The 12,165-nt window shown below is 41.0% G+C and overlaps 1 protein-coding gene across 9 annotated transcripts in view; it reads left to right on the top strand.

Annotated features, from left to right (window-relative positions):
- The window catches only part of QTGAL (queuosine-tRNA galactosyltransferase), a 349,188-nt gene that overhangs the window by 163,091 nt on the left and 173,932 nt on the right, over positions 1-12,165 (top strand). The window contains exon 1 of one of the 9 annotated variants that reach the window (XM_075178193.1): positions 3,032-3,121. The exons of the other annotated variants lie outside the window; for them this stretch is intronic. Coding sequence (XP_075034294.1) covers positions 3,038-3,121 — 84 coding nt within the window. The 5' untranslated portion in view covers positions 3,032-3,037. Of the gene's footprint in view, positions 1-3,031; positions 3,122-12,165 lie in introns of those variants that run through there. 9 annotated transcript variants of the gene reach the window in all.

The raw sequence follows: 12,165 nt of genomic DNA, 5'->3' as shown, positions 1-12,165 counted from the left end.
GTGGCAGGACACGATAGCAATGCAAGCTGCCGAAACTGAGACACTTGGGTTAAGTTATAGACACTTGTACATAGCACAACTTATTGAAGAATGTATTCATACCGACTCAGTGGTCAAAGTGGAATTTTAGAAGCCAAGGTATGATAAATGTAATGGGAATGTAAGTGAATGGAATCTGGTAGTTTTACAATGAAGGCTGCAGGATAAGTGGCTCTGACAGCCTCACATTTGCCCATTAAACATTGCCCATACGGCGGAGCAGGCCTATTGTGCTTGTTCACAGACTGGGCTGTTAGCAGACATAACACAGGCTTTTGACAATAGTCGTAAGGACGTTCGCACACATTGTTCTGTTCACAGAATTTGTTTTTTTTTCGGTTTTACAGTTTGCTCACACTAGTTAGAGCGACGGCTTGTAAAATTCCTTACACCAACAAACCTGCACACGGCCTTGTTGGTCACATGACAGGAAATCTCCATTATTGATGGGGACTGTAACTTTACAATAACACAATTTTCTGCCTTACCTGTGGTAGAGTGTTTCAGAGGTAATGTTGTTTGCATTGTATACTTGTCATTTGGGGTTTAGACTGTGGTCAGGTGTGCTTAGCAAGAATGTTGTGTTAGCCTCGCAAAGTTATATTAATGTTTTCAAGGTTCAAATACCTTGATTTTCATATCATATTATTAAAACAAACTAAAAAAAATTGCCTCTTATGGACATATATGGACATTATTGCCCAATTATAATTTCACTGTACGCAAAGAAAATGGAACTAGTGCCATTTAGAATACAAGCCTAGGCAAAGAATTATTCATTGTATAACGTTCAGCAACAATTACATATTGGCTAGCATTAGAAAGCAACTGGAGCCCAACACAAGATCCAGTCCAGACAATGGCTGAGGACGGAGTAGGAGCCTAGCAGTTAGGTTCTCTGGGTGACACAGAGTTGTCGAATACCAGTGCGTCAACCTAAAAGAAGACTCTTTGGGGGTATATTTACTAAACTGCGGGTTTGAAAAAGTGTAGATGTTGCCTATAGCAACCAATCAGATTCTAGCTGTCATTTTGTAGAATGTACTAAATTAATGAGTACTAGAATCTGATTGGTTGCTATAGGCAACATCTCCACTTTTTCAAATCCGCAGTTTAGTAAATTTAGCCCTTTTGTCTCTGTGTGTCCGGCTACTAAAAAGTAGGTTGTAATCTGCACGGAGCAAGAAAATTAAGCCTGGCAAATGGGATAAGTGTAATTGGCAGTGCGATGTATGCAATGGGATACTGCAGGAAGATCTGCTAATGTGTCGGCCAATGAGCTTTGTACAATCTATAGACGGACTTCCAATGGGATTGATGCAGTTCTCCACCTTACGGTGTGGATCTGTGCCATGGGGTTTTCTACAGTGCGTCTGGTAGCTGAGTTAGTGCCAAGTGACTATTAATGAGAGCTGTGCAAGGTGGCTCTCAGATGGATCTATGCCATGGGGGATTTTTGGAACGTGTCTGCCCATGGAAAATGTGAAAGCGGTCTGTGCAGTTAGGCTGGAAAGGTGTTTTGTTTTTTTTTGCAAAGGACTTTATTCACTAACATGAATAATAATCTAGGATAAACACTTAATGCGTGCACACACAATTCTATACATAAAATTAAATAGTAGAAAAGGTGTAGACTACTTCACATTACTAAGTTAACCCTTCCATTAACCGTTTTACTACTGGCAACAAGCAGTCTACTTTTGTTATTTTCTAATAGAAGTGTGACTCTTGTTTTTTCATCAGTAGCAGCCGACACAATTCTTTATAAACATTGTAAAAACATTGTCATTAAACTATATTCTTTTTGGCAAATTAAACCAAGGTCGTGCCATATCTGATTTGTCAACCGACACAGCTTTGTAAAGCCAAGGATTCAATTTATATAAATATTGGTCACTTGGGGCATCACCATTCCTCTCATTTTTTTAAATTCATTTTTTTTTTCATTGTTTTTGAAAAGGTTTGCAAAACCCTCATCTGGTATATTTGGTATCCTTGTAGCAGCTGAGACAAACCACATAAGACATAGACGTATGAGGTGTGTGTATATATATATATATATACACACAAGTTAACCCGTGCATGATACTCATGCATTCTAGTCAAATCAAGCTACTTAAGGTGTTAAAAAGGTTCTTGTCATGCATTTGGGCCTAGCCCAGGCCTCAACCACCAACCACTCCCCACTGTCACCCCCGGCAACCACCAACCACTCCCCACTGTCACCCCCGGCAACCACCAACCACTCCCCACTGTCACCCCCGGCAACCACCAACCACTCCCAACTGTCACTTCTCCTTCAAGAAATATATATATATTTCTTTTAAATCTTTATAAACACTTTTAACAATTAACAAATTAAAAACATCTTAGTATACCAAATTTCAGCCCTTTCTGAATTTTTTTTTCCACACACACTAAGAATTTAGTAGGTCAGTGTATAACTCCGCCCAGCAGGTGGCGCTGCAGCTTGGTTTTATTTTTTCCACACACAGACAGACTAACACACGCCACTAGACATTTATATTATAGATATATAGTACGTATGAGTATGTATATATAATATATATAGAGAGAAAGAGAGAAATATGTGTGTGTGTGTATATATATATATAGTGTATGTATGTATAAATATATATTGATATATATCTCTATCTCGACCAAATAGAGGATTGATATACACCTAAATATGGGATGCGACTTATCATATACACAAGTTCAAGCAGATTATATTATTTTATGATCGTAAAACGACAGCAATAACTATACTGCATACATATAATCTAGGGTAATGTGTTGGGAGTCAGCAGAATTCCGTACAGAATACATAAACTTCTCATGTCTCACCGTATCAGTTACTATTGTGATCCAATCTTCAATTTTAGGGGTGCTAGAAGACACAGACGCTGAAATTAAAAGTGGAATAGAGCTGCCCGTTCCAGCGGTTCATCTTGTGACTTTTTGCCAGATATTTTGTATTGTAGAGCATTGTAGGAGAATGCGCCGAAAGGAGCCTGAAATACAGCAACATTTTGGACAAAGCAAACTCGTTTTCCCCCAAAACTTGGCCATCCTTATAGGGGTAAGCTATACCCTTTTTATAATATAAAACTGAATCTGCTGAAATATGGTGGTTCGCGTGGACTCCCCATGACTGCACACTATGGTATCTCAGTCTCTGTCCTGCAGGGTTGCTATCGCTGCCTCCCACTCGGCTGTGAGGCCCAACGGGGCATCTCTATTTAGTTCTACCAGAAACAAACAGTACAAATGTTAAATTAATGAATGCAAGAGTCTCTTAAAAGGGCCTTTGTTTATATCCAGTACCGTATCGAAGTTTGTGGAACTTAAAAAGCTTCATATTGGGAACATCATACTCCCCCTGGAGTTCCTCAAATGTTTTGTATATTAGTGGAGTACAGTTGAGCTGGTCACACCATTACGTTGAAGGAACGCCATTAGGGGGTAAGGATTAAGAACGACACCTGCAAGGAGTTCATGCACTAAATCCCAGATTTTTATGACTTGTTCAACTAGAGGTGCCCTTAGGCCTGATCTCTTCCTTCCTAGCAAAATCTGTAGTGGAGAATTGCCAACCCCCCCCTCGTTTAATCAAAATACAATGGAGCTCCTGACTCTCCCCATCCAAGACCCAGTGCCTCATATGCACCACTTGAGTAGCATAGTAATATAATTTAAAATAAGGAAGCGCTAATTCACCCGAGTGCTTATTTCTAGAACGTTTGTTTAATTTATTCATAGGCCTTTTATTCGCCCAGACCAGAAACATAGCGGTCAACTGTATGAAAAACTTGCAGCGGTATATACAGTGTGGTCTGCTGCAATACTTAAAGAATTTTAGGTTGTACTATCATTTTAACTAGACTTATTCTGCCTGTCATGAACAAATGCACCCTTTTCCAAACCCGGGACCTGTCTTGAAGATATTCAATTTGCAGCTGGACATAAAGTTGTATATACTGCTACATATCGTTGGTAAGTAACCCATATACCTAAATACTTGAATATAGATGTTCATTGCAAAGGTAGGCGTCCTATCCTGGGTTTCTTAAGGGAAAGAATATTCGACTCATCAGTTGATATGCCCGGGTGCTCCTACCTAAACTAAAAGGGGAACATACATAGCCATTTATACAGACTCAAGTCACAGGACTGGAGTACAATAACCCAGTCTCTAAATATTGGGTCTACACCGAACGGCTATTCTATAGAATCAAAAGCCTTGGTGGCGTCGAGAAACACCACCACTGCTTCCTCCCTGCAAATATGCTCCATTTGCAATATTGTGTATAATCACATAAGATTAGTTGCCGTGGACTTTATAGGCATTAACCTGGTCTGGTCTGGGTGGATTATCTCTTTAATAACGCTATTCGAAAGGATTGCCAGAAACTTTGCAAGTATGTTGACATCAGCTGAGCCGATCAGCCGTCCGTATGTATAAAAGCGTACAGACGTGGTCAAAAGGTTCAGTTGTTGTTCAGACCAAACACCAGAATGGGGAAGAAATGTGATCTTTGGAACGATTGTTGGTGCCAGACAGGTTGGTTTGAGTATCTCAGAAATTGCTGACCTCCTGGGATTTTCAGGCACAATAGCCTCTAGAATTTACAGAGAATAGTGCGCAAATCAAAAAACATCCAGGGCCTGATTCAATAAGAAAGGTAAGCCGTTCACACGTGAATCCCACTTCAGTTTGTCTACGATTTCAAGGGCGGAACGGGATGGGAAAGAGAAGGACTAACTTAGACAATGTACAGTAAGGGCGTGCAGAGGCTTGAGCACACCCACACAAGCTTGAGATTGGTCAGAGGAGAATGGCCAGACTGGTTCCAGCTGACAGGAAGGCGACGGTAACCCAAAAAATTAAGTGTTTCAACAGTGGTATGCAGAAGAGCATGTTAAACCGTGAAGTGAATGGGCTACAGCAGCAGAAGATCTCACTGGGTTCCACTTCTGTCAGTCAATAGAGGAAACTGAGGCTACTATGGGCCCAAGCTAAATCAATCTGGACAGTTGAAGATTGGAAACACATCGCCTGGTCTGATGATGAATAAAGATTTCTGCTGCGACATTCAGATGGTAGGGTCAGAAATTGATGTAAACAATATGGATCCGTGGATCCATCCTGCCTTGTGTGGGCTGTTGATGTAGTGGTTTGGGGAATGTATTGTTGCCACACATTTGATCCCTTAATACCAATTGAGCATTGTTTAAATGTCACAGCCCACCTGAGTATTGTTACTGGCCCTGTGCATCATTTTATGGCCACAGTCCACTCATCTCAAGCTGGTACCATGAACATGACAATGAGTTCAGTGTACGCCAGTGTCCTCCACAGTCACCAGATCTCAGTATAGTAGAGCAGCTTTGGAATGTGGTGAAACAGGAGATTGGCAGTATAAATGTGCAGGCAACAAATCTGCGGCAACTGCGTGATGCTATCATGCCACCATGGAGCAGAGCCTCCAAGGCATTGTTGAGTCCATGCCGTGAAGACTTCAGTGGGTACTAGAAAGGTGTACCCAATAAAGTGGCCTCTACGTGTCTATAGCCTTTATTCAGTGTGCAGAGAAATATTAAGTGAAAGTAAGTCTAACTGATGTATGTCTTCCCTATACTGGGCCTACTTTCAGTTAGAGAAGTGGTTTGCATGGGATTTCCCTTCCATGGAATGTTAGTAATTCTCGAAGCTGTTGTGCAAGAAATGGAATCATCCTTTCACCTGGGGACTTAAGTGTTTTTATTCATGCTTAGCCAGAGTTTCTTGTTGTCTGTGGGTCACGGTGGGTCTGGTATTCCTAGGACAGGAAAGGTGTTGTCGTTCCGCTTTTACACCCCAGATCTCCCTCTATGAGATCAATCGCAACTCTCCTTCTGTTTACACTCCGCTAAAAAAACCAAAACATTGCCTTGTGTCTCCTCTTCCGCTGACTTCCACAGGAAGTCGTTCTCTCCTGGGCACTGGTTCAGCAATGTGCTTTAACACTGGCACGCTCAGCGGTTATTACACCACTAAGGAGCAGTTTGTAAAAATCCTTACATAGAAGTTTATCTCTATGTCCCTGTCCGTATTAGTGCTCAGTACCACTTAATAGCTGTTCTTCATTGTTTATGGACAGCTGTCTAGTGCAGCGTCTCTTGTCCTGAAGGCTGGGTGTAATTCTCAGAAGAAGTCCTTATTGTGTTTGGCGTTCTGGGATTATTGTCCTGGATGCCATTTTCGGAATCTATTTTTATCTGTGTGAAAGACATCTTCACAAGACCATGTCTCCCTGTGCAGAAACAATGTGCCAGTTTCAATATATATTATTATACAATAGGTAGAAATGGGCAAAATATTTCTGCCAATTTTTGAAACTTGGCGATTTTTCAGAGATACGCTGATGGCGAGTTCATTTTGAAATTGATCCCGATACGAAAAATTAAACAAACCCCGACTAAATAATCCGGCAAAACAGTGATGACCAGCAATTGTCTTATTGCTAGAACCATGTCACTGCCATTATTTCCTATGGAAAAGGTTGATAATCACGTTAGTCACAAGAAAAAGACCCCCTCCCTAGATCTCACGGGGGTGGTACATACCTTCCAACGTCCCGCAGGCCGGTGGGACTGTCCCCACAAAATCAGAACAGTCGTGATTTGTGTGTAAGGGTATCCGCACAGTACCACTTCTCTTGTTCTGATGCTCACTGACTCCCGTGAACTGATTTTGGTTTTGGACCTGGATTAGCTTCGTGTTTTTGTTTTGGATTTTTTTTTTAAAAAAATCTTAAAATATGCTAAAACCACATAATTTTGCTCTTTTTTGGTTCCTACATTATTATCAACCTCAACAACACGAATTTCAAGTCATTTGCAGTCAATTTAGACCACCTTACAGGTCACAATAATATTTTCATACACTTTCGGACAAAGACTGCAGCGTCCTGGCTGGACGGTAAGCGACAGAGCAATGACCCAAACACACGGCAGTTCCTACCACATCTAGGACACATTGGCACACAGCAGTGGCAGAAAAAAAAAATTGGGGTCGGCCCACCCCTCACTATGTTGGATCTTAAAAATGGAATTCAAATCTCGCGAGATCCGGCGACTTCACGATGACGTTTTGCCTCGTTTTCAATTCCAAGGGCTCGCGGCCTTACCGAGCCGAGCCCCCTAAGTTCGTGTGTGTTCGGTTCCCGAGGAACCGAGCCTGAGCATCTCTAGTTCTGAATCCAATCTTTATTATTTATACTGTGTAAGGTAAGTTGTGTGCAATGCTTCTGTCAAAAGAACACTTTAAAAATGAAATAAATGCTAGTAACAGACTTTAAGATTTTAAATGTAATCACTGCAAGATTGCGAGAAATTACTGTGCAACGCAATAACCATAGCATTATCTTGGCTCCAAACACCCCGTCACTCCCCAACAAACAAACAAACAAAATGTTTTAATCCCAGTGGCAATACTGGACTCTGGAGTGCCGCTGAATAATTCAGCTGTGGATATTCTTGTCAGCAGGACACTTGCTTGCCGGTATTGTTCGGTGCGGGGCTGGAAACGTGAGCAGTAAGGGATAATCCTGGACAATGTTTAGAGATGAATGTTTAATATATGCAAACGTCAAAGCGGATCTCTCTATTACGACAACCTTGCAGCTGTTGCTTTACAGCGAGCAGTTATCCAGAGAAAATTGTTGAAAAAAAGTGACCATTTGGTTAGTTCACAGGGCAATATACTTAATTTATTAATCACCTTCCCTCTCGCAGAAGTGATTGTCACCAAAGAGCCGACAGGACCGTGCTTGGCACTGCCCTCCGAGACTGGCGGTTTTCCAATGCCGTCAGCTTAGCATGGTCTGTTCAACCTGAGGGATAGCAAAAGCCCCTGTTGTGTGAATCAAAAACTGAAAGTAGGCTCCCTCGCTGGTAATCAGAGCGGAGTCCTTCCTAATTGAGTCATTATAATGCTGGACAGATTTCCTTCTTTTTCAATTAAAGCTACTTAAAATTCAGGAGTGTTTCTAGCCAGACTGCTCTGCTATTTATTGGTGTGACATCACTGTGGCACTTAGTCCTTGTCCAGAACATCACAGACTAAAGCGGTCTTAGCATTACCATTGTCCCCCGCCTATTGTTCTCCGCACTATTTGATGATGTCATCTCACTGTCATGTTCTTTTCTTCTATGTCGATATACTGCCAGATTTATTTTTTTTAAATGACAGTAGATTTGAACCTGTTCTGCTTTTTACATTTTATTGCACCCTAAATGATTAAGCTTTTAAAGCGAAGTTATCAGTCTCCATAATTGTTGTCACGTTGCTTTGCTGGGGGGAATAATAAGACATAGTAGACGTTCAGTACACGGAGCTGATTTGCATTTTGTTGAAGCTATAGAATCAGTTTGTGAAACTATTGTTAAGAAGTCTTTTGTCAGTGTTTCCTCTGAGCATTTTGATAACTAAAGTATCAAAAGCTTAATTCATTGAGGTCTGCAGTTTGATTTACTGCTTTGAGAATCTGCTGTTTAGTGCGACCCAGCACAATGTCCCTTCGAGGGGAATGAGGATTTTATATCTGTAAATTTAAATGTGGTTCCTTTAAAATGCACCAAGTTATGTTATGACTTTGTCTTATTATGGCAGAGGTGGAATACCCCAAGATACACCTAGATATGATGGGTTTTTTGGAACATGACACCCAATAATTAAAAGTTGGTATTATTTGCTCTTTCTGTTAATCTGACCAGCAGCAAAGTCACCCTTAAACTTTGAGTTAATCCACTAATCTGTATATGTTAAACTCCAGGCACATTTTGTTGTAGTTCTGACGGCAAACCGCACTTGGATCCTCATTCAAGTCGGAACGCAACATGGGCGTAATTTTCAGTGTTTAAAAAGAGTCCAAAACTTTTGCGGAATTCCGCCGGCATTACCCAAACGTTTCTTACGATACAGTGCAATTTGAACAAGGGCGGAAATACACTCTATATAAACAGTGCATGCTTTCTGTAATGCATAGGACACATACAGGCTCAAGTATGTTTACTACATGAGTACTTAAAATGAACTCCAGGTGCAAAATATATGGATGAAAACATCCGTACTTGCGCTAAACTTGATCACGCCGTTACTGTACATGATCTACGTTAGTCCGCTCCTCCGCCCCCGTTCTGCCTCTCAAGACGTAAGAGGGCGCAAGTGTCCAATACATGCGGATATGAATTCCAATTGCGTAAGTTGCTGTCTGGGCACGTGCACTGTGAAGTCACGCTATATACGCTACGCAAACGGGCGACTTGAGTCATGCTCAACATCCTGAACTGACTTGCTAATGTCCAGTTTTATAAAAGGAAGTGCCATACACCTTGTCTTAATTTTACATATTGTTCTGTGGTGTATTGCAAAATGGGGACCTCTCAGTGCTTATTTACTACATGTCCGCACACAATAGTGTTGTGTGTTCTCTGTGTTCACCCTCCTGTGCTGCTGCCAGACAATTCATTGTTTCGTAACGCACTATTCCCTATAAATCTTTCAGGATATTGGGAAATTCATCCCTGCTTTTCGTGCCTCTCACACACCCCACGCCTTTCATTCCATCCTTTTTATGTGTGTTTTTTCAATCCCTGCATAGTATGGTCATGTCTGCTTTCAATTTGAATCTCTCAAACCATTAAAAAGAGATTTATTGCTAACAGGGACGTTCATGCTATAGAATATACTGTAACATTCGCAGAAAGTATATATGTGGGAGAGTGTACAGGACAATGGGAATAATGGAGACGGCTGCTGGGAACAGCCTTTTATATTAAACTGCAGATCTCATTTGAGGTTTCAATTAGTAAAAATATTTTTTTTTTGCGGACAAGAATGTAACTGTGTTTTATATGTTTGAACAAGTGATGTATAACCTCCTATACGTATTTGTATAAACAGTGAGATCTGATATCGGCACTTATAATTGTTGAGTTCTGGGGGTAAATTTATCAAGCTGTGAGTTTGAAAAAGTGGAGATGTTGCCTATAGCAACCAATCAGATTCTAGCTGTTGTTTTGTAGAATGCACTAAATAAATGATGACTAGAATCTGGTTGCTATAGGCAACATCTCCAGTTTTTCAAACCCGCAGTTTGATAAATTTACTCCCTGGTGTCATCACTACATCACTATCTATTAGGAAAATGTGTATTATGCACCCCTACTGCATAGCTGCCAAATTGTATATATGCAGAATCGGAACAAAATAAGCACCGCCCTGATCCGCCTCCAAACATACACCTTTTGTGCACTGTTTCGAGGTCTGTAATACAGGACTGTCTCGCTGAGGTCTGGACTGCTGGGAAATATGCTGATGTATATGGTTACAGATTTCTGTGGCCGGTGTAGAAGCACTTATACTTTCATATGGTCCCAGAACTCTGATGACTTGTAATATTCATATAATTTACAGTAGGTAGTGCATTATACCATATATTTGCTATTCTTTTGTAGAGGGTGCAATTGGTGCCTGAGATTCTGAGTGATTGGACAGTGATTAAGGTCACAAAGAGCGGACCGTGGGTACAAACCAAGGTCCCCAGCAGGTCTCATTATACATGGTTTTTTGTTTTCTCTTTAATAAAATCAAAACAAAAGATGTAGAATAATATCGTTAATAATCCTTACAATCAATATATAAATGAGGCGGAGAAGGAGACCTAAACCTTCATCAAAGATCATGTGAGTGATGCTGAGCAATTAGTCTCAGTTCCATTGGTATCCTGGAAACTTTGGATCTCTTTCCTGTACAAGGATAAAATAACTTATTACAAGGATGTCAGAGATGTTTACATGAACCACTTATTATTGTCTTATTATTGTGTTATGTAAAGTCAGTCTGTCGGCATAGACTTGTGTCTCTCGAATCGATAACACTGCAGAAAACAATTTCAGTAGGTGTTCAGGTATATGTATGGGAATTTCTACCAAGAATGTTTCCCCTTTTCCTCATTACTTTGTAGTACTGCATTCTCCACATCTGTGTATGTGGTACCTTCCTCCTCATTGCGATGTGTGGCAGCACTCCTCACAGTGACTGTAGGAGGAAGCTCTCTGTACTCATTCCTGTGTATATGATATTGCCCTCCCCATTACCTTGTGTAGCAGCACTCCTCACAGTGACTGTAGGAGGAAGCACTATGTGCTCATACCTGTGTATATGATATTGCCCTCCCCATTACCTTGTGTAGCAGCACTCCTAATAGTGACTGTAGGAGGAAGCTCTCTGTACTCATTCCTGTGTATATAACATTGTCCTCCTTGTTACCTAGTGTAGCAGCTCTCCTCACAGTGACCGTAGGAGGAAGCACTATGTGCTCATACCTGTGTATATGATATTGCCCTCCCCATTACCTTGTGTAGCAGCACTCCTAATAGTGACTGTAGGAGGAAGCTCTCTGTACTCATTCCTGTGTGTATGACATTGTCCTCCCCATTACCTTGTGTAGCAGCACTCCTCACAGTGACTGTAGGAGGAAGCACTCTGTACTCATACCTGTGTATATGACTTTGTCCTCCCCATTGGCTGTGTGGTCCAGGGGTCATGCCCACCTGTGTATCACTTCTCTACGTTGAGAACTTAGAGGGATCATGTTTGTGTGTCATTGTAGCGGTAGAGATGTACAGTACATCGGCTAAATTGACTGCATTCTGGAATCTAGTTGAACCTTAATGTCACGTCTGACTTAAATTATGTTTGTTTATTATATTGTATTCTATTTATTTTTTAATTAAAACAAATTTCATACAGATTTTAATTCCTTTTGGAACTTGCATATGTGTCTAGTATTAATAGCAGCGTGTGTATGTAATAAAGGAACTAACCCCTCCAGCAAAGACATAATGGATAACAGTCTGAGGGAAGATTTGTGGTGAATACAGCTCATTTGGTTTTCGTATAGAGCAATTACCACAGCTTATTATCACATCAACGCACCCTCGGTGCCGTCTATAGAAGGAGGCACTTGGAGAACGTCACACTCCCATATGTCCTAGTTTGCCCCATACTGTCCTATTTTAGAGAAATACGGCGTTGCAGAAACATGGTGGGTCTGACGGGTACAGGGCTTGGTGCAT

Source organism: Mixophyes fleayi, chromosome 6 (genome assembly GCF_038048845.1).
Source record: "Mixophyes fleayi isolate aMixFle1 chromosome 6, aMixFle1.hap1, whole genome shotgun sequence".
Taxonomy (NCBI): Eukaryota; Metazoa; Chordata; class Amphibia; order Anura; family Limnodynastidae; genus Mixophyes; species Mixophyes fleayi.
This window is presented reverse-complemented; position numbering and strand designations above follow the sequence as displayed.